This window comes from Ranitomeya variabilis, chromosome 4 (assembly GCF_051348905.1).
Source record: "Ranitomeya variabilis isolate aRanVar5 chromosome 4, aRanVar5.hap1, whole genome shotgun sequence".
Taxonomy (NCBI): domain Eukaryota; kingdom Metazoa; phylum Chordata; class Amphibia; order Anura; family Dendrobatidae; genus Ranitomeya; species Ranitomeya variabilis.
Genome location: NC_135235.1, coordinates 35,897,447 through 35,917,928, shown reverse-complemented (window position 1 = coordinate 35,917,928; position 20,482 = coordinate 35,897,447). Strand labels below are relative to the sequence as shown.

The 20,482-nt window shown below is 46.7% G+C and overlaps 1 protein-coding gene and 1 long non-coding RNA gene across 3 annotated transcripts in view; one reads left to right on the top strand and one right to left on the bottom strand.

Annotated features, from left to right (window-relative positions):
• PYROXD2 (pyridine nucleotide-disulphide oxidoreductase domain 2) overlaps positions 1–20,482 on the top strand; it is an 85,698-nt gene that overhangs the window by 38,082 nt on the left and 27,134 nt on the right. For both annotated transcript variants that reach the window (XM_077257043.1, XM_077257044.1), the window contains 4 exons: positions 5,033–5,130; positions 6,556–6,697; positions 7,407–7,541; positions 19,068–19,140. In XM_077257043.1, the coding sequence (XP_077113158.1) occupies positions 5,033–5,130; positions 6,556–6,697; positions 7,407–7,541; positions 19,068–19,140 (448 nt within the window). The remainder of the gene's footprint in view (positions 1–5,032; positions 5,131–6,555; positions 6,698–7,406; positions 7,542–19,067; positions 19,141–20,482) is intronic.
• Positions 1–20,482, bottom strand: part of LOC143768360 (uncharacterized) — a 50,169-nt gene that overhangs the window by 29,370 nt on the left and 317 nt on the right. The window contains exons 2-3 of the long non-coding RNA XR_013213823.1: positions 19,351–19,439; positions 14,628–14,703 (exon numbers count right to left, since the gene is read on the bottom strand). This is a non-coding gene — a long non-coding RNA (uncharacterized LOC143768360). The remainder of the gene's footprint in view (positions 1–14,627; positions 14,704–19,350; positions 19,440–20,482) is intronic.

Here is a 20,482-nt window from a genome sequence, read left to right as displayed (position 1 = left end):
TATCTGCCCTAGTTGACGACAGAGCTACTGCCTCTGGGTACCGGGTAGCGTAGTCTACCACAGTAAGAATATATCGCTTTCTAGAGCAACTGGAGACGGCCAGCGGGCCCACAATGTCCACCGCAATCCTCTGGAAAGGCTCCTCTATCACTGGCAAAGGGATCAGGGGAGCCTTAAGAGCAGGCCCCGCCTTCCCCACTCTTTGACAGGTGACACAGGAGCGGCAGTAGTTTGACACATCTGTCCCCATCTTAGGCCAATAGAAGTGTTGAGACAGCCGGGCCTTAGTTTTGCTGATCCCCAAGTGTCCAGCTAGCGGGATCTCATGGGCAATCCGCAACAACTCACCCCGGAATTGCTGTGGGACGACCAGCTGTCTTTTCCTCAACCACTCCTTTTGTGATTCTCCGGGTACTGTCTCCCGGTACAACCTTCCTCCTTCCCAGAACACCTTCTCCTTATCAGTCTCAGAGAATGACGTCCCGGCGAGTTGTCTCAAACTCTCTAGGCTCGCATCTGTGTGCAGAGCGGCCTGAAACTCCTGGCTAGGGGAAGCCAGAAGCGACGTCAGGGTCCCTTCCCCACGGGAGCCCTCTGGGACCTGCTCTGGGTCCACCTCTGGTTCAGTCATACTGATGACTGAGGAGGGTCCGGGAGGCAGACAGTTATCTGCGTTCCGGGCACTCTGACTGCGGGTGACAGCAGCTACGTAGGCCGTCTCCCCGGGGGTTTCTACAGACCCATCAGCCGACGCTGCTATGGGCTCTACCTCCCCATCCACCCCCATTACCTCAGGAGCATTGCTACTTATGGGCCAGTTACCTTCCTCGGTGGCACTGGTCAATTGCATGGCATCACCTTCCTCACGGTTCCCATGTATCTCCCCATTTCTTGTAGCACCGACACTTGCCCCTGCTAGGGGTTCCTCAGCCGTCTCACTCCGCAGAGCGACGTGGCTGAGCACTCCTGTACCTATGGACACATCAACTTTCACAGAAACATCATTATCAGATACAGTTGGCACAGGTACAACATTTTCACCATCAATCCTAGGGAAAAAATGGTTATCAGATGCAACATTACAAGATAAAGCATGGTCAGGTAACACATGCGATTTCCCATCATCATCAGGGTTAACTTTACCCTCATTAGTAGATTGGGGAGGGGTGTCAGGGACGTAGTATGCAAACAACCTCCCCAAATCAGTCCCCAACAAAACATCAGTGGACAAATTATCAGACAGCCCCACTTCCTTCACCCCGCTCCCGGCGCCCCAATCAATATAAACCCGGGCCATCGGTAAGGGACAGCTGATGCCCCCAATCCCAGTGACAGTTAGGGTTTACCCCGGAATGATTTCTTCAGGGGCCGCCAGTTCGGGTCGGATGAGGGTTCGTTCAGCCCCGGTGTCCTTGAGGCCTGTAGCAACATGACCTCCCACAATGACATGCTGTACGTTATCACACCCCCTCCCAGCCACACCACCCACCAAAAGAACTGCTGCATTAGGCCCTGGGGCCTTGGATGAGGGGTTCTTCTGCTTGGCTGGACATTGGTGACTGAGGTGTCCAGTCTGCCTGCAGTGGTAACACTGGCGAAGTTCGGTGGTAGGTCTGGTGCTGTTGGCCACGGGGACAGGACCTCTGGTAGGTTGGCTGGCAGGGGTACTGGCGTTGGATGCAGGCTTACCCCCTCTCCAGCTGGTGGTGACTGGCTTCCGCACTTCCGATCTACGGTTGGCCTCATAGGCATCGGCAATCTGCGCTGCTTTCGTCACGTCTTTGGGTTCTCTGTCCATCACGAACTGTCGCACCTCAGTTGGGCAAAGATGGAAGAACTGGTCTTTGATCATCAGGTCTCGCAGCTGTGCAAAGGTGGTCACTGACAGTCCTTGGGTCCACTGGTCAAAGTGGGTCCCCAGTCCATGCACCACATCACTGTAACTGTCGTGTGGGCCACGTTGGAGGGTCCGAAACTTTTTACGGTACACCTCGGGCGTAAGCTGGTACTTGGCTATGAGGGCCTGCTTGATAGCCTCATAGTCACCATCTTGTTCTTGAGGGAGGGCAGCAAACGCCTCCAGAGCTTTTCCTCTCAGCCCTGGTGTCAGGTATCGTGCCCATTCTTGTGTAGGCAGCTGGTACTGTCTGCAGGCTTTCTCAAAGGCCCGCAGAAAAGTGTCCAAGTCCCTATCCTTTTCCATAACAGGAAAGTGGTCGGGCCGGGGCTTCGGTGTCTGAGCGCTGCTGGGCTCACGACTTGACTGGGACGACCCCTGCATTTGCAGTCGGGCCATCTGCAGCTGGTGCTCCCGCTCCTGGTATTGCTGGATCAGCTGCCGACGTCCATCACGGTCATCAGCGGGGAGTAGTTCCAAGACCGCCAGCAGGTGGGGGTCCAATCCGCCCTGATGTCTAATCGGGCCGGCATTCAGTGGGTGGACCCCTGCTGCAGCACCATGTTCGCTTGTGCCGGCTTCTGCGGCCTCTGGGCTCTGTGGCCTGGCTTGGTCTGCTTCAAATTGCACCAGTTCAGCGACCATTTGAGCCTTGGTTTTGTTTGTACAGTCAATCTGCTGTGACATGCACAAGGCCATAAGAGTGTCCTTGGACTGCTTCTTATAAAAGGTTTCTCCCAGCACAACCATGGTTGCCAAATAAAAGATAGGATAGAAAAACGAAGAGAAAGGAAGGGGATAATTACCAGTACACAATTGTCTCTCAACTAATAAGCACTGAGTTCGTTCTCCCAAACTTATTTGCGCAGAGTTCTCGCAAGAACTTTCTGCAAGTTTTTAGTGAGAGGAATGATGGCTCAAACCAAATCACTAATGCTCTAAGATCCCACTGCCTTGCCACCAATATGTCACGGATCGGGGTGACTTTAGACCAGCAGACAGCTATCACATGTGCAGGGGGCTTATCCTAGTTATTCCTCCACTGCCACAATGTGATGAAAAGAACACACACAATGCTATTGACCTCTTAGTTTACAGCAGGGGCTTATTTTAGGTATCCCACTGCTCTTCAATATACCATGAACTGCAGGGATTTGTGTATCCCGCTTACAGTTTCACTCAACACTTGCAGCTCTCTGGCGCCCCCCGTACTCTCAGGTCAGATTAGGTACTGCACCTAGGGTAATTAGTCGCCAGAAAGGCTGCCTGCTATGTACTGGCTATTGGGCGCGCTGCAGCGATGCGATAACTACTCCCACTCAGGCGGGAACAATAATTATCAAGCCGCAGTCGCTACAGTGACCCCCCAAAAGCCGGCACACGGTTAGCTGCCACCAGCTCCGATTAAACGGGTCCGGAGATAACCCAAAACAGTAGCGTAATTTCCCTTCAAGAGACTTAGGGTACGTTTTTAGAGCAGGGAGAAAGGACTGGCATGAAATAATATACCCCACAGAATGTAGGCAGTGCTTTTTATAAAAATATTTTACAAAGATGTTACAAATGAGACAATTGCAAATATGTACAAGGTAATTATGAAAATAAAAGGATTAAAGGAAGAAAAGATAACTCACATGTTCTTAGTTCATATCAGTTCAGGCAAACACCATGCTAGTGGGAGGGGCTCCCAAAAATCCCAATGCATGAGGTACAGCTCTTCAGGTCAGACCCACATGTTCTTCCAGCAACAGACTCACTGCTGGAGTCCGGCCAAAACAGTTATAGCTTAGCTCGGTGACATCACCAAAAAGGCTGGCTATCCCAGACCCTCCTCTCTCTACATTCTGACTAAGTATAAGCTAAATCTTTCTAAGACTTGTAATTCCGCTGCTGAACCTATCATAATCGCACCATACCCCTCATTCATCTCGTATCATCGCCGGCATTCCAGTGAGACCAAACATGTCCCACCTGTCACGCACACTGACAGAGAAATCCCTACCTCTGTACCAGATGGAGCTAGAAACCTGTGTTTTGAGGGATGGGTAGATCCTCCGAGTGTGATTATGACGATATATTTTTGTGTTCGTATTTTAAATCGTTTGCCTCATATCTTACAAAAACAGAACAAAGGACTTTCATGATTCTAGAATCTTCTCTAACAGTTAAAGCTGAGCACTTTCTACTACAGGAAATGCCGGTCGTAAATGCCTTTCGTCAATAAAACTCTCTTCCCCCATGCACAGTGGAAAGGCAAGCTCAACTCTGAAGTAAAAGAGAAGAGGGGGTTTCTTAGCCCACATCCTGGGCTGACAAGAGAAACTAAACCTATATGATATTTCATGCCATATCGTGACACCGCCGTCACTCATGACAATGATCCAAAACTCACATATGTTATATTTCTGAAGGAGAACAGAGCGAAAGTAACTCTGTGGCCAAGTGTCTCCTGTTATGAACCAACCAAACAACTATAGGGAATTCTGAAGAGACAAGTTGTCATCACTCTCCATCCAGCATCCAGGCTCTAAAAGAGCTCATTCCTGGAGAATTTCAAAAGATGTTACAATATATCGCCAACTTGTTCATTCCAGGCCTAGAAGACTCGGTGCTGTCCTTAAAAATCATGGAGGTCCTACAAAAAAACTAGATGTAGTAGATTTTAATGTGGGGTGTACTCATTTGTGTATTAACTAATTTTGGTAAAACTGAAGATTTTGTAATGAAAGTTATGGGTTAAAATAAGTTCTATGAAACCCAGTCTTGTCCAAATTTTCAGTTTGAAAATTGTTCTTGTATTCAGTGAGATATTGATTAACATCTCACTTTTCAAAGGGGGTGTACTCATTTATACAGAGCACTATATAAAAGAAGAGAATGATCCATTGTGGCCTTGAAGAAGTGATTGGCTATGTTATAACTAGGTATCTAGGGTGCGCTCCTTCCTAAAAATGTATCCCAACTGTATCCACTGCCACAGTCATCAATCACATCACTTCTTTCATCTTCAAATGCCCATTTAAAAATGAGAGCTGATATTTGATTGGTTGGAACTGTAACTTTGCACCAGACTTTGGAACTTTCTCTGACTTCATAAAACAAAGTAGTAGCTCGGTTGCTTTCTTCTTTTGATAGATTTTGGATGAATGGTTTGAGTCTGAACCGTTGAAGTGTACCTTGGCCACCGATGCAGTGATTGGAGCGATGTCCTGTCCATCCACGCCTGGTAGTGGGTATGTGTGATACATTTTATGGTCTCACTGCCCACCTTCGATCGCTTGCCAAAAAAGTGGTTGAAGCCATAATGCTAAGTAAGAAGAGGCAAAACTGCGTGTAACGTTATTACAGAAATGTTTTACTAATTTTATTTTAATTAATTAAATTTGTTGTTTCTTAACCAGGGATAAAGGGGACCTATCACTAAATTTGTAATTATTGTACTTGTTTTCTCCTGAATTCTCCTGAATTCGAGGATGTCTTTCTTTTGTTCCTGTCCCTCTCCATTCCTGAGATATGGCCCTCTCTCTCTCCCCTGTTTATATATATATATATATATATATATATATATATATATATATATATATATATATATATATATATATATATATATATATATATATATATATATGTAGTCTTGTTAGCCAAGTGGGGTTGGTCTTCAAGGAGACGGCCACAGAGAAGAGTGGAAGACTACGCCCACTTGCCTGCCAAGGCTAGATTTACCTGTATATACAGGAAAGAGGAGGCCATAACTTGGGAACGGAGAAGGGCAGGAGCAAAATAAAAACTATGCCGGATTCAAGAGAAAAGCAGAATTTACACCAGGTAAAACATATTCCTTAGATCACGTCCAATATTTCTATACATTTCTATTGGCCAGTCGTTACCCTTGAACAAGAGGTGGTTGACTACAAGTCTATCTGTGCTCATTAATGGCCTTGTTTCCATGGCTCTGTATGGGGACTGAACAATGATTAATACGATCATTCTGACCCCATACAGGGTGTATGCAGCACATCCTCTGTTTACCCGAGTCAGTTTGCTACCGATTAGTTCGTTCATGTCGGCCATTAAATCATCACAATCAGATAAAGAATGAGCGTCTTGCTCCTTCCAGTTCTGATGATAGGGAATGACCGCTCTTATAAACCCTCGTCTGCGCCTGTAAAAAAAACGCTTTCATTCCATTGTGTAACAAGGAGAGTTTTGCTTGTAGCCCCCAAAGCAAAGCAAAGTTTTCCTGAATAACTGCAAAAAGTCCCTAAGTTTAGATTTATACATTCCTGAGCACTTTCCTGTATATAAGTCCTATAGGTGGGCACATACTGTAAATGAGTAACTAAGCTAAATATGCCACAATTCGTAGTTAATTTTCCCCAAAAAGCTGACGTACCTTGCACCACATTTATTACCCATTTATGACACTTTTTTTTCTGATTTGCTCAATGAGAAGTATGGCTATCAAAAATGCGTTGTGTACTTTGGAGTACGGTGTGAGTTGCAACACTCTGCGCCCAAATTGTGCCATAATTTTTGCACCAATTGCCATTGCAGAAGGGTGTGATCTTAGGCTAAAAAATTCAAAAAAATGTATAAAGCGGCAAGAACTACTCTGCCCTAAATTGATGTTATGACTTTCTGTTGTCGTGCTTTTATAGGTATGTTTTACTCCATCACGTCATGGGAGAATTGGAAGGGAAGAAAGGATCGTGGGCCTACGTAGAAGGAGGAATGGGCATGGTCTCCAATGCAATCGCCAAAGCTGCGGAGGAATCAGGGGCTGAAATTTACACAGAAAAGGTACGTCTGTATACTGATCGTTAAAGGGGTTATCCACTTTGTAGACAACGTCTTCCTAAATGCTGTATTCCCGTTTTAAAAAAAAAAGGTCTTCCAGCGCTGGCATGACATCGTTGTGCCACGTGAACGCTGCAGCCAATCAACAGTTGCAGCATTCACATTCACCTCAGACAAAACTACTGGGGTAGGTGTGAGCGCTGCAGTCCATTACTGGCCGCTGATTGGCTACAGTACTTATGGGGCATAATAATGTCATGCAAGTGCCGGAACAACATCTCATGAACGTTCTTGGTGGCGGATACCCAATAATTAGATATTCATGACTTATCTTTAAGGGGCTGCCCAGCATAGGGATTTAATTAGCTATCTGCATTATGGGTCATCAGTAGCAGATCCGGGCAGGTCCGACACCCAGACCCCTTGACAATAAGTGGCTTTTTGATCCTGTGGAGTCTGGATATAAACACTTTGAATGGAGCGGCTGAGCAAAGCTTCGGTTAACATGAACATCTGCTGCCATCTACTAACAGCTGCCGGAGTAAAAAGCAGCAGATTGGCGGGAGCATCGGGTTTCAGACTTCCCACAATCTCCTATTGATTATCTATCCTGTAGATGGGTCACTCAATTTCTATGCCTAGGACAACCCCCTTACGGCTGGGCCATCCATATAATAGTCTTTTACTGCATTATGTTTCTTTTTTAATACAGGCAGTGGAGCAGATCCTGGTAGACGACAAAGGAAATGCTACCGGCGTAGTCCTACAGGATGGAACGGAGATACTCAGTAGGGTGGTCCTCTCCAATGCTACACCTCACCTCACATTTCTAAGTATGACGCCAAAGGTAAGTAAGATAGCCTGGATATAAGGGCTCAGTGAGGTTTTTTATCAATCGTCGTCAACCACCGGGTTGTCTACCGGGGGCGTAACTATGGTGGGTACAGGAGTTTTGGCCACACTAGGGTTCTGGAGCCTAGAGGAACCCAAAAGGTCCTTTTGACCCATATGAGAAGATCAACACTATTAAAGAACCTTAATAGTCGGGGGCCTTGTTGGAGATTTTACGTTAGGGCCGCAAGCTCGAAGATACGCCACTATTGACTTCTATCAGAAAGATTGAACTTCCATATGGTCTTGATAGCTTGTGACCTCCAGCGCCTGCTAGGAGTCTTACAGATGAGAAACCAAGGATTGCAGACCTTCTTTGATTCCATCTGTAAGATATTGACCTCCTGGCCAGCAAGTGCAATCCCCTTATCCCATTAGGGCTAATTAGAGCATTGACTTGTGGCCATTTCTCAATATAGCCCATCACATCGTGGGAAAGGACTGCTGAGCTGCACCTTCTTTCTAATAGGCTCCTTTGTAACTACAGTGGCATGTAAACGTTTGGGCACCCTTGGTCAAAATGACTGTTCTTGTGAACAGTTAAGTAAGTTGAAGATGAAATGATCTCTAAAAGAGCTAAAGATGACACATGTTCTTTGTATTTTAGGCAAAAGAAAAAAATATATATTGTAATTTTTTACATTTTTAAAATTACAAAAAGGAAAATGGGCCAATGCAAAAGTTTGGGCAGCCTTGGAGATTTGTGTGCTCAGATAACTTTGAAAAAGGTTTCAGACCTTAATTATCCTGTTAGGGTGATGGCTTGTTCACTATCACTGTTAGGAAAGGCCAGGCGATGCAAATTTCCCAGATTTCTAAAAACCCAGCCTCCTCTAACTTTGTGGCAAAAAACTGCAGCCATGGGTTCTTCTAAGCAGCTGACTAGCACTCTGAAAATGATGGGCGCCCACAAAGCAGGAGAAGGCTATAAGAAGAGAGAAAAGTGTTTTCAAGTTGCCCTTTCCTCAGATCAAAATGTAATTAAGAAATGACAGTTACCAGGAACAGTGGAGGTCAAGATAAGGTCTGGAAGACAAAGCAAAATTTCAGTGAGAGCTGCTGGTAGGATTGCTAAAAAGGCAAATCAGAACCCCTGCTTGACTGCAAAAGACCTTCCGAAAAATTTAGCAGACACTGGTGTTGCGGTACATTGTTCTACTGTTCAGAGACATCTGCACAAATATGGCCTTCATGGAAGAGTCGTCTTGCATCCTCACCATAAAACTCAGTGTCAAAAGTAAGCAACTCTTTGGCCACAATGATCAAAGGTATGTGTGGAGAAAATAGGGCATGGAATTTCAGGAAAAGAATGTCTCACCAACAACCATGAATCATGGGGGAGTGGATCATTCATGCTTTGGGGTTGTGTTGCAGCCAATGGCATGGGTAGAGGGAAGAATTGATTCAATTAAATTTCAACAAATTCTTGGTGCAAACATAACACCATCTGTAAAAAAAAGCTGAAGTTGAAAAAGAGGACGGCTTCTACAAATGGATAATGATCCTAAACGCACATCAAAATACACAAAAGACGACCTCCAAAGGGTCAAGTTGAAGGTTTTACAATGGCCCTCACAGTCCCCTGATCTGAACATCATTGAAAATCTGTGGCTAGACCTCAAAATAGCAGTGCATGCAAGATGACCCAGGAATCTCACAGAACTGGAAGAATCTTCCAAGGAAGAATGGATGAAAATTTCTTAAACAATTGAAAGACTCTTGGTTGGCAGCAAAAAGCGCTTACAAGCTGTGATAGTATATATGTTTTTGTCCTAAAATACAAAGGGAATGTGTCATCTTTAACTTTAGGCCTTTTAGAGATCATTTCATCTCGAACTTGCTTAACTGTTCACAAGAACAGCAATTTCAATCATGGGTGCCCAAACTTTTGCATGTCACTGTACATGGTCAGTGGAGCGCCCCCACACCGCCGCAGGGCCGAGGGGTACCCGGAGCCGGGCCTCTGGGATCTCAGTCCTGGGGTTGTCACGGTGGCTAGACCCGGCCCGTGGCCCTGTCTGTCAGTGGGGGACGTCCGGTGCAATAAGTGGTGTTGTAACGGTGCAGTTGTGGGGTGCAGGTCGCGATAAATAATGAGGACACCAGGTTGCAGTCTCTTTACCTCTTTACTGAAGATCTCTGGGTCCTCAATCCAGAATACGGCTCACCAGGCTGCGCAAGTCCGGCCGGTCCAATGACACTTCCAGAGTTCTCTTCACAGGAGGAAATCTGTGCCTTCCCCCTAGCGCTATGTGTTGTAGTCCTTCCCTGCTGTGCTTACGGAAAGTACCCCACAACTGTTGTGTCTGTTTCTGATGTTCCCTCACAACTCGACTAGATGATGTTCTGCTAATCCTCCGTCCCTCCCTGAGGTTCGGGTAGGAACGGCACCCGTTTGACGGGTAGGCCTGGAGTTCTTCCGGGACCCTAGAGACGCCCCTCTCCCACAATTGCCTCCCAAGACTTCATAGGTGATTTGAGTTAGACAGCCCGCCTGAGACTGACTGTCCTGCCGCTGTTTGGAGTATTGCTTGAAGCTGAATGTTGTTCTACTCCCTCAGCGTTCCGGCCACCGGTATTGCGCCTCAGTAGGATGTTGCTTCGGTCTTACAGCACGACTCCTACTGGCATTTCTCCTTTGCGTGATCCCGTTTCTCACTCAGCACAATCTATCTCTCTTCTAATCCTTTCTTGGGCACCGCCGCTACCCGGAGCAGGCACGGTCCCGTTACGTTCGTTCTCGTTGCCAAGCCTCTGTCAGGATCCCACCCCTGACAGAGACCCTACTGTATCTTCCCCTACAACACCCTCTGCCACAAGGTGTTGCCTGGTTCCAACCCAGTCAGCTTTCTGATCTAACTTCCTGCCTGACCCCCAGTTTACCCACTATGGTGGGGAGTGGCCTAATGAATAGCACCCTTAGCTCCCCCCGGAGGCCCGGCTGTGAAATGTATTGGTGTCTGTGATACCTGATTAGATGAACTCCTTCAGTGCCATCGGACGCACCATAGCTCCCCATAGTGGTGGAGCCACAGTACTGCAACGACCAGGACTCTGGGGCGCTGCTCTCCCCCCTGGTTAAACACAGTACTCCGGGACTGGGAAGAAAAACAACAATACAAGTTTAGCAAAAAGACATACAGTTTGGTTGAGTGCAATAACAATAAGTATACTTGAACAAGCTTCCCTTTATGGGAGGTGAGGACACTTGAACGTTACAAAACATGGTTAAATATCATAGCAACATGCTATAATTAACTTTCCTTACCCAACCGGGTATTCTACTAAGTGCAAAAATTTGTTGAACAATAATTTAACCTTGCCTTTAAGGACATACACTCTTAGTCCACTAAAGACCTTCCTATAATCACATTATAAGGTATTTTTACTTTTTCATTCTCCTTCTTTAAATCTGCAGGACCGCCTGTCCTATCGGCACCAGACCTACTGCCTCTCCTTTCTGTTACAGGACCGCCCCGTTCAGCCAGGGCCTACTGCCTTTTCAACTACTATACACAGTATAGAACATAACATTACTTTCAGTTTAAGAGCACTGAGCCATCTCTACATGACTCCTATGAGGACTCAGGGTTTACCTTCTATCCTAACTATCTATCAACATTATCAAGCATTTTCTTCTGCACATTAAGCCTTCTCATTATCTTTCTTTCTATCATGCATGCTGGACTCCACGTCTATCCCTACGGGTCCACTGCATCCTTCTTCTACCTTTCACCTTTTTACTTCTCAGAGCACATCATCAGTATTTCTTCACATTTAACTAATTAAACACATATAACTTTCTCGTACAACATTATCATCACTTTTCTCTCATCAACATTATTGCTACTTGTCTTAAGCAATATTTCTATTGAAATGCGGCAAATGAACATCCCCTTTAAGAGAGGACCGAGTCTCTGTGAGGTAGCGTATTTTCTCAAGCTACCAGTCCATACTCAGCAAAGGTTCCAGTGCGGTATCTTCGCAAAGAGTCCTTCTTTAAGTAAAACCAGTAGGGAGCGCCTTTAATAAGGTGCAAACTATGTACAAGAAGTTCGGATCATGCACTGTTCATGATTTCAGCAGTTCTTTTAAATAACGTAGAAAAATAGAAAACAATCAAAAACAATAGGGATCCCGGGTCAACAAAGGGATCCCTTTAAGAGTTTACCCTGAGCGGGTTTAGCAGCCAAGCAGGAAACAACCAGTTAAAAACTATATACATATTAATAAAGCAATTATGCTTACTCGTTCTTTGTGGAACCGGATGGTCTCCGATCTGGCCTCACCAGGCCAACGGATCGCACTGGTGAGCCAGGACGCGGTTCCGGTCCCAGCAGCGATAAGATCCCTCGCCGGGAGGCCCTTCTCACTGGCAGGTGCACACGTCCCTCCGGGGCACGGCGAGGCCGGGCTTCTCGAGGTTCCGCAGGGCCGGGCTCTGCTGCCTCCTTCACGGGATCTTCTTCTTCCGGTGTTCCGGCAGCAGCCTGGAGGGCAATGCATCGCTGTATGCCTCGGGCTATCCAGCCCGTCTCACCAGCTTCCCTCCTCCACCTCGTGTAGGTCACAGCGTCGCCCGGCTCCAGATCACGAGCAAACCTCATGCTGCAGGGCTCCACCTCCCCCCGATCGACACGGACCTGCAGCGGCTCTCCAATCTCCTGGATAACTCCTCTTCCGTGCCGGGAGTTAAAAGACACTACCACACCCCAGTGTGACGGCGGGATCTCTGGAGCTCTGACCAAGTCAATCGGCGCTGCAGGCTGGGGCTGGCTCCGCCACGCTGCCATCAGACGCCGTAAATGTTCGGCGTCCGGCATGATCTTCAGGTCCGGCGTCTGTAACGTACCTCCAGCCGCGGCCAGGTGGGAGGGAACAGGGGACACTGGGGACAACCGGACCTCCGTGGGCTGGCCCAGCCGAGTAAGCACGCGGGCATCAGCCTTCAGCCGGCGGGCTAGCTGTCGGGCCTCGGCTGCAGCCACACACTCCTCAGCCAGCGGAAAAGGGGGTCGGCCCATCGGTGGTTCCGTGAGGGTCAGACCCCGCAGCGTTGGCGCTTCTGGGGCTGTGTCAGGTTGTGCAGCCTCAGGCCGGATCGGGTGAGCCCCACGCGGTGCTCCTGGTGTCGCCATCTTTGCCTTTCCTCCAATGTCTTCTTCCCGCGGTCTCTTTCGTGGGCGGCCCCGTCTCCATGGTCTCCACCCTCCAAACAGGATCAGGAGGCGGACCTCGGCCGTTGACGGACACGTCCTCAGGACCAGGAAATGTTTAGACTGGGCGGCCATTGCCCTTCGCGCTCTCTAGCTTGTCTACGCCCACTCCACGCCCCTCTTCTTCTCCTGCGCCTCTCCTCAGCGCTGCAATGGCGGCGGTTTTGGCGGCAAGTGGCGCAGCACACAGTCTTTGCAATAAACTACAGTCCAAGCACAGTAAATCACAGTTCCAAGGCACACATGACCTGATTCTTCAGGCTTAAGTAGATCCTGTTCGTGACGCCAAGTTGGAGCGCCCCCACACCGCCGCAGGGCCGAGGGGTACCCGGAGCCGGGCCTCTGGGATCTCAGTCCTGGGGTTGTCACGGTGGCTAGACCCGGCCCGTGGCCCTGTCTGTCAGTGGGGGACGTCCGGTGCAATAAGTGGTGTTGTAACGGTGCAGTTGTGGGGTGCAGGTCGCGATAAATAATGAGGACACCAGGTTGCAGTCTCTTTACCTCTTTACTGAAGATCTCTGGGTCCTCAATCCAGAATACGGCTCACCAGGCTGCGCAAGTCCGGCCAGTCCAATGACACTTCCAGAGTTCTCTTCACAGGAGGAAATCTGTGCCTTCCCCCTAGCGCTATGTGTTGTAGTCCTTCCCTGCTGTGCTTACGGAAAGTACCGCACAACTGTTGTGTCTGTTTATGATGTTCCCTCACAACTCGACTAGATGATGTTCTGCTAATCCTCCGTCCCTCCCTGAGGTTCGGGTAGGAACGGCACCCGTTTGACGGGTAGGCCTGGAGTTCTTCCGGGACCCTAGAGACGCCCCTCTCCCACAATTGCCTCCCAAGACTTCATAGGTGATTTGAGTTAGACAGCCCGCCTGAGACTGACTGTCCTGCCGCTGTTTGGAGTATTGCTTGAAGCTGAATGTTGTTCTACTCCCTCGGCGTTCCGGCCACCGGTATTGCGCCTCAGTAGGATGTTGCTTCGGTCTTACAGCACGACTCCTACTGGTATTTCTCCTTTGCGTGATCCCGTTTCTCACTCAGCACAATCTATCTCGCTTCTAATCCTTCCTTGGGCACCGCCGCTACCCGGAGCAGGCACGGTCCCGTTACGTTCGTTCTCGTTGCCAAGCCTCTGTCAGGATCCCACCCCTGACAGAGACCCTACTGTATCTTCCCCTACAACACCCTCTGCCACAAGGTGTTGCCTGGTTCCAACCCAGTCAGCTTTCTGATCTAACTTCCTGCCTGACCCCCAGTTTACCCACTATGGTGGGGAGTGGCCTAATGAATAGCACCCTTAGCTCCCCCCGGAGGCCCGGCTGTGAAATGTATTGGTGTCTGTGATACCTGATTAGATGAACTCCTTCAGTGCCATCGGACGCACCATAGCTCCCCATAGTGGCGGAGCCACAGTACTGCAACGACCAGGACTCTGGGGCACTGCAGTCAGCCTCTATAGTAACAACGCCTTTGTCACGACACTCAAGGGTTTAATCGTAGGATTGATGGCGCTCTGCTGCTGCACTGGCTCTCGATGACAGTGTCCACGTAATACAGTGCCACAAACATGATGAAGGTCCCCAGCCTGGCAATTTCTCGGCAACACACAATTGTTCATGATTAACAGATTCGCTCTTCAAATTTAGTCAATGGAGAATGTGCATTATTATGATCTGATGTCTTTCCAGACCACGGAGCATAATAAACATAGGTAAAACAAAATAAACAAAAATATACAGAACATGCGCAGTGCTTACAAGCTCTTTTCCTTTGAGCTTGTAAACTCTATTTTGAAGCTGTCAGGATCGCTGGAGCACGCTGTTACCTCCTAATCTTTGTCCAGCCTCAGCGCAGTCCTTATAAGCTAGACAGCAGCGGTGGTCGGTCTCCTAAGTAACAAGCTGTAAACAAAAGCAAAGTGTTAATATCTCAAGAATGGCTGCAAATTTTAATAAGCAGCAAATTGCAAAAGTGCTCGTTTTTAAACGAACTATCCAACAATGTCCATCTGTGAAGATGGGAATAACCCTTTAGGCACTTGCCAGGCCCCAGACCACCCACAGGACATCTGGGGTAACTGTGAATTCTCACTTTTTTCTAAAGTACCTTTCCTGGCACTGATATTGGTTTAAAGGCAGAAAAGAGTTGACAGATTCCAATGAACAAGACCAGAAACAGAAAAGTGAGCGTAGAACCAAATACAGGACTCATCTTATAGGAAATGTGACGGAAGCAGATTTTGCATTTCCATTTTTAATTGTCGCCTAGAGGTTTTCTTGCATTATAAGTACATTTTATATACATTTCAATTACAGTTCAGCCGTCCAGAATCCCATTAACGCCTGATTGATAATGTTTCTAAAAATGACAGTGAACACTGCAATATAGGGCTAAAATCCAGTGCTATTGTCCAATGCCATACACAGCGGGGCAGAGGTGGCCCATAGCACGGATCAGTCTCTCCCCCATTATAGTGCCAACCAGGGCGGAAGGGGCTGGTGGTGGTATTCCTCTCTAGAACCCTTCCACAATCTCCCACTTATGTACTGCAGTGACCCGGCCATGGTTTAGGCACCTCTGCCCATTTATTCCCGGTGTTCACAGGGGTCCCAAATGTCAGATCCTACAGACCCCACATCGATGACTTGTCCTTGACGTACACCCTTTTGTGCCCAGTCAGGCCATAAGACGAAGGTTGAGGAGTCTGTTAGTCTGTTTGCACTGGATTCCGGTTTTCGATATGTCTGTGGTAGCGATATTGTAGTTATTTTGTAAGCGGCATTTTATTTAATCACAGTTATGGCGGAACAGAATTACACCAGCAGATCTGACTCCTGGGATCGGCACAAGCGGCTCCTAATGCTCCGAGCAGCGAGATAATGATGTTAGATTCCTCATCTAATGAACAATCAGGATGGCATCTGCCATAAACGTCTCCTTGCACACAAGCGCAGGGATAAATGGCAGCACAAGTCTTCAAGAACGGCAGCAAAAAGACTACTGCCGTCTCTATACAGCTGACTAGTGCTGTCTTTATTAGTCTTACTAGTGCTGTCTGTATGATGCTGACTAGTGCCATCTCTGTGATGCTGACTAGTGATGCCTGTATGATGCTGACTAGCACCGTCTTTGTGATGCTGACTAGTGCTGCCTGTATGATACCGAAAAGTGCTGTCTGTATGATGCTGACTAGTGCTGCCTCGGATGCTGACTAGTACTGTCTCTATGTTGCTGACTAGTGTTGTCTCTGTGATGCTGACTAGAACTGTCTCTGTGATGCTTACTAGTGCTCTCTTATGTTGACTAGTGCTGTCTCTATGATGCTGACTAGTGCTGTCTCTGTGATGCTGACTAGTGCTGTCTCTGTGATGCCCACTAGTGCTGTGTCTGTGATGCTGACTAGTAATGCCTGTATGATGCTGACTAGTGCTGTCTCTGATGCTGACTAGTGCCATCTCTATGATGCTGACTAGTGCTGTCTCTGATGCTGACTAGTGCCATCTCTATGATGCTGACTAGTGCTGTCTCTATGATGCTGACTACTGCTGTCTCTGTGATGCCGACTAGTGCTGTCTCTGTGATGCTAACTAGTGCTCTCTTATGTTGACTAGTGCTGTCTCTATGATGCGGACTAGTGCTGTCTCTGTGATGCTGACTAGTGCGGTCTCTCTTATGATGACTAGTGCTGTCTCTGTGATGCTGATGCAGCGCCCCAGGGTCCTGGTCGCTGCAGTAATATCATTCTCCTCTAGGGGGGAGTGATGTTACGTTTGGAGGCGATAAAGGAGATCTCTTTACCAGGTATCACAAACATACAACACATTTCATACTCCAGTCCACCAGGGGGAGCTATGCTCCTATTTATTAGGGCACTCTTCACACTAGTAAAACTGGTGGCCTGGAGAGGAAGCTAGGCAGTTGCTGGCTGAGCTTTGCTCAGGTAGTTGGTCCCTGACAGGGGTGGGAGCCTGTCAGTGATCCAGACAGAAGGACTCGGAGCTGCGCCTGCCCCACGTGCGGCAGTTCCTAAGAACGGACACAAAAGCGAACTGTATTGTAGAGAGGGTGAGAAAAGAAGTCATAGCAAAGGAGTGGATACCAGAAGGAGTTCTGCCCTGCACAGGCTGCCTCCTTCTGAGGCACAGGATCCCGGTGGCCGGAACACCGAGGGAGCAATAGTCCTTTATGCCTTGCTCCAGAGACCGGCAGGACAGCTAATTTCACGCTACTGATCCGCCCCACACCCAGGAGGCAAGGTGGCACCCATGAGAGGCCGGGGCATGATAGTCCCTGTAAAAAGCCTCAAGCCACCGTCATACGGGTTTGTCCTATCCATCTGGGGTACAGAGAGAGAGAGATGTCTGTATGATGCTGACAAGTCCTGCTGTATGATGTTGAATAGTGTTATCTCTCTTATGCTAGTGCTGTCTCTGTCATGCTGATTAGTACTGTCTATGATGCTGACTAGTGCTCCCTTATGCTGACTAGTACTGTCTCTGTGATGCTAACTAGTTCTGTCTCTTATGCTGGCTAGTGCTATCTGTATGATGCCGACTAGTACTGTCTCTGTGATGCTAACTAGTGCTGTCTCTGTGATGCTGACTAGTGCTATCTGTATGATGCCGACTAGTACTGTCTCTGTGATGCCGACTAGTGCTGTCTCTGTGATGCTGACTAGTGCTGTCTCTGTGATGCTGACTAGTGCTGTCTCTGTGATGCTGACTAGTGCTGTCTCTGTGATGCTGACTAGTGCTGTCTCTGTGATGCCGACTAGTGCTGTCTTTGTGATGCCAACTAGTGCTGTCTCTATGATGCTGACTAGTGCTGTCTCTGTGATGCTGACTAGTGCTCTCTTATGCTGACTAGTGCTGTCTCTGATGCTGACTAGTGCTGTCTCTGTGATGCGGACTAGTGCTGTCTCTGTGATGCTGACTAGTGCTGTCTCTGTGATGCTGACTAGTGCTGTCTCTGTGATGCTGACTAGTGCTGTCTCTGTGATGCTGACTAGTGCTGTCTCTGTGATGCTGACTAGTACTGTCTCTGTGATGCCGACTAGTGCTGTCTCTATGATGCTGACTAGTGCTGTCTCTGATGCTGACTAGTGCTCTCTTATGCTGACTAGTGCTGTCTCTGATGCTGACTAGTGCTGTCTCTGTGATGCGGACTAGTGCTGTCTCTGTGATGCTGACTAGTGCTGTCTCTGTGATGCTGACTAGTGCTGTCTCTGTGATGCTGACTAGTGCTGTCTCTGTGATGCTGACTAGTGCTGTCTCTATGATGCTGACTAGTGCTGTCTCTGTGATGCTGACTAGTGCTGTCTCTGTGATGCTGACTAGTGCTGTCTCTGTGATGCTGACTAGTGCTGTCTCTATGATGCTGACTAGTGCTGTCTCTGTGATACTGACTAGTGCTGTCTCTATGATGCTGACTAGTGCTGTCTCTGTGATGCTGACCAGTGCTCTCTTATGCTGACTAGTCCTGTCACTATGGTGTTGGCTAATGTTGTCTCTACCCATTGGGTTCTTCCTGACCTTAAAATGCTATAGTTATATCTGTGTTTAGGAAAGCTGAGTGACAGCCAATATGGACTCCTCCATCACATTCCCTACATTTGTTGTCAGCGAGAATTCTCAGACTGCTGAATAGTAATTGTATTTATGTGTTACAGACTTTCTATGAATCTGTTCACTGCTCGGAGGTGAACATAGCCAAAAATAACAGAGGGGCGTAACGTTAACTGAGAGTTTCAGCGCCTGATATTTAATGAAACATCTGACATGTGGAATTGTATAAAATTATAGGCCACCTTTAACTTTTAAAATAATCCAGATTATAATCTCTTGCCGTTTTTTGTTTACAGCTCCTATGTTGACCTATGTGTCATCAAGGCTATAATTCACAAACATACTTCTCCATCCGTCCCTTACATTCAGCTGACACATTTACTGTGAGATATTAAGACAAATGATTGACAGATGGATACGAATATCATTTAAGAATGAGACTACACAGAGTATGTTTGTAGTCTGTTACTATGGAAACACATAAATCTGCATAGGAGCTGGATATACAAAACGGTAGAAAAAAATTAAGCAGGGCAATTTGCAAAATTGCCTTATTTTTTTTTATCACAGCTACATTTGAGCAATAAAATGGGTTGCAAAAGTCTACAAACCATTACCCTCACTCTCAGTAACAATCTGAATGATCCTGTGTCTGTTCTGGAGCTTGTTACAAATTGTGTTTTCTCTTTCTTATTTTTAAGGAGCGATTGCCAGAAGATTTTATAACAAAGATTTCACAGTTTGATGCCAAGTCCCCAGTTACCAAAATAAATGGTAGGTTTACCGAGCCTCAATTACGGCAATTAGCTAACGAAAGAAAATATATTTACTCTCGTGCTAATGATCTTCTCATCTAAGGATAATGTGTGTGGCCCGGGTAATAATGGAATAATGAGCGGCGGCAGCTTTTGTTTATGAACCCAGGAAACGCTGCAATTCTGTAACAGATCTCGGAAACTTACTGATTGAAGAGCTGATACTTACATTTAGAGTCGATGAGAGTCAGTAGGATTTCTATGCACAAGTTACGGTGTCACGACCCAAGGAACTTCTGGCCCTTTATAGACGGTTGACTTGGTTTTTTTTTTGGTTTGTCATTTGTGATTCGGGTCATAAATCAAAATTTAAAAGAACAAGAAACATGCCGTTAACACAGGGATGAGCGTAAAAAAATGAACCATGCTTTATTTGTACAAAAAGAACCACAAAACATACTTAAAAACAATGAAAAAGTCAAAGACATAATACAGCAACCCACAATAGAGCGGACTCTTGCCTATCTCTACCCCACACGACATAAAAAGTCAGGTATAATGAAATATAAAACATAGCAAAGCTTATGTATAGAAACCAAAAATATGTAAATTTGCTATTACCGTAATCACGCTGACATCTAGAAGGTGCGGCTTTGATATTGATGATCTATCCACATGAAAGGTCATTTATATCATTAGAACCTCAATACTAGCTCAACCCTTATTTAATTTAGTAGGTCACAAATATCAAAGCAATGGACCCAATACTGTAAAGATACCCCTCTCTTCATCCCTCCCCCCCCCCCGAAAAAAAAAATCACATTTGCTGTTATTCTTAATTTCTCCCCAAAGAATGAATTTCTCAATACAGCAAATTACAACTCGCCTCCCAAAAAGACTGAAGCCCTTTTTATGTTTACTTTATTTTTTTTTTTTTTGGTTCTGTTTTTTTTTTCTTCCTGAAAATGTGATTAAGGATTTCCTTATACAGATGTTTCAGCCCGATTCATGATTTGCAACTTTTCAAAATTTTGCTACATTTTTGCACAAATTGTTCATCACATTTCAGTGCAAGTAAAGACTAAGCTTCGACATTTTAAAGGACGATGCGGCTTTTTTGCTCTAAAAACAAGGCGCCATAAAAGGTTAAAAACAAACAAAAAAAAAACATTTTTGATTTTGCAAAAAAAATAAATATAACCATCAACTCGTGTCAAGATATCGGTAGAAGAACTGGCAACAAATAACACAATATAAAAAAAAAAAAAGTCACAAAAAAATAATAAAATAAAGCAAGTGATGTATTGGGTCCTTCGTTTCCTTTTATTCCAGAAACAGCGCCACTCTTGTCTATAGGTTGT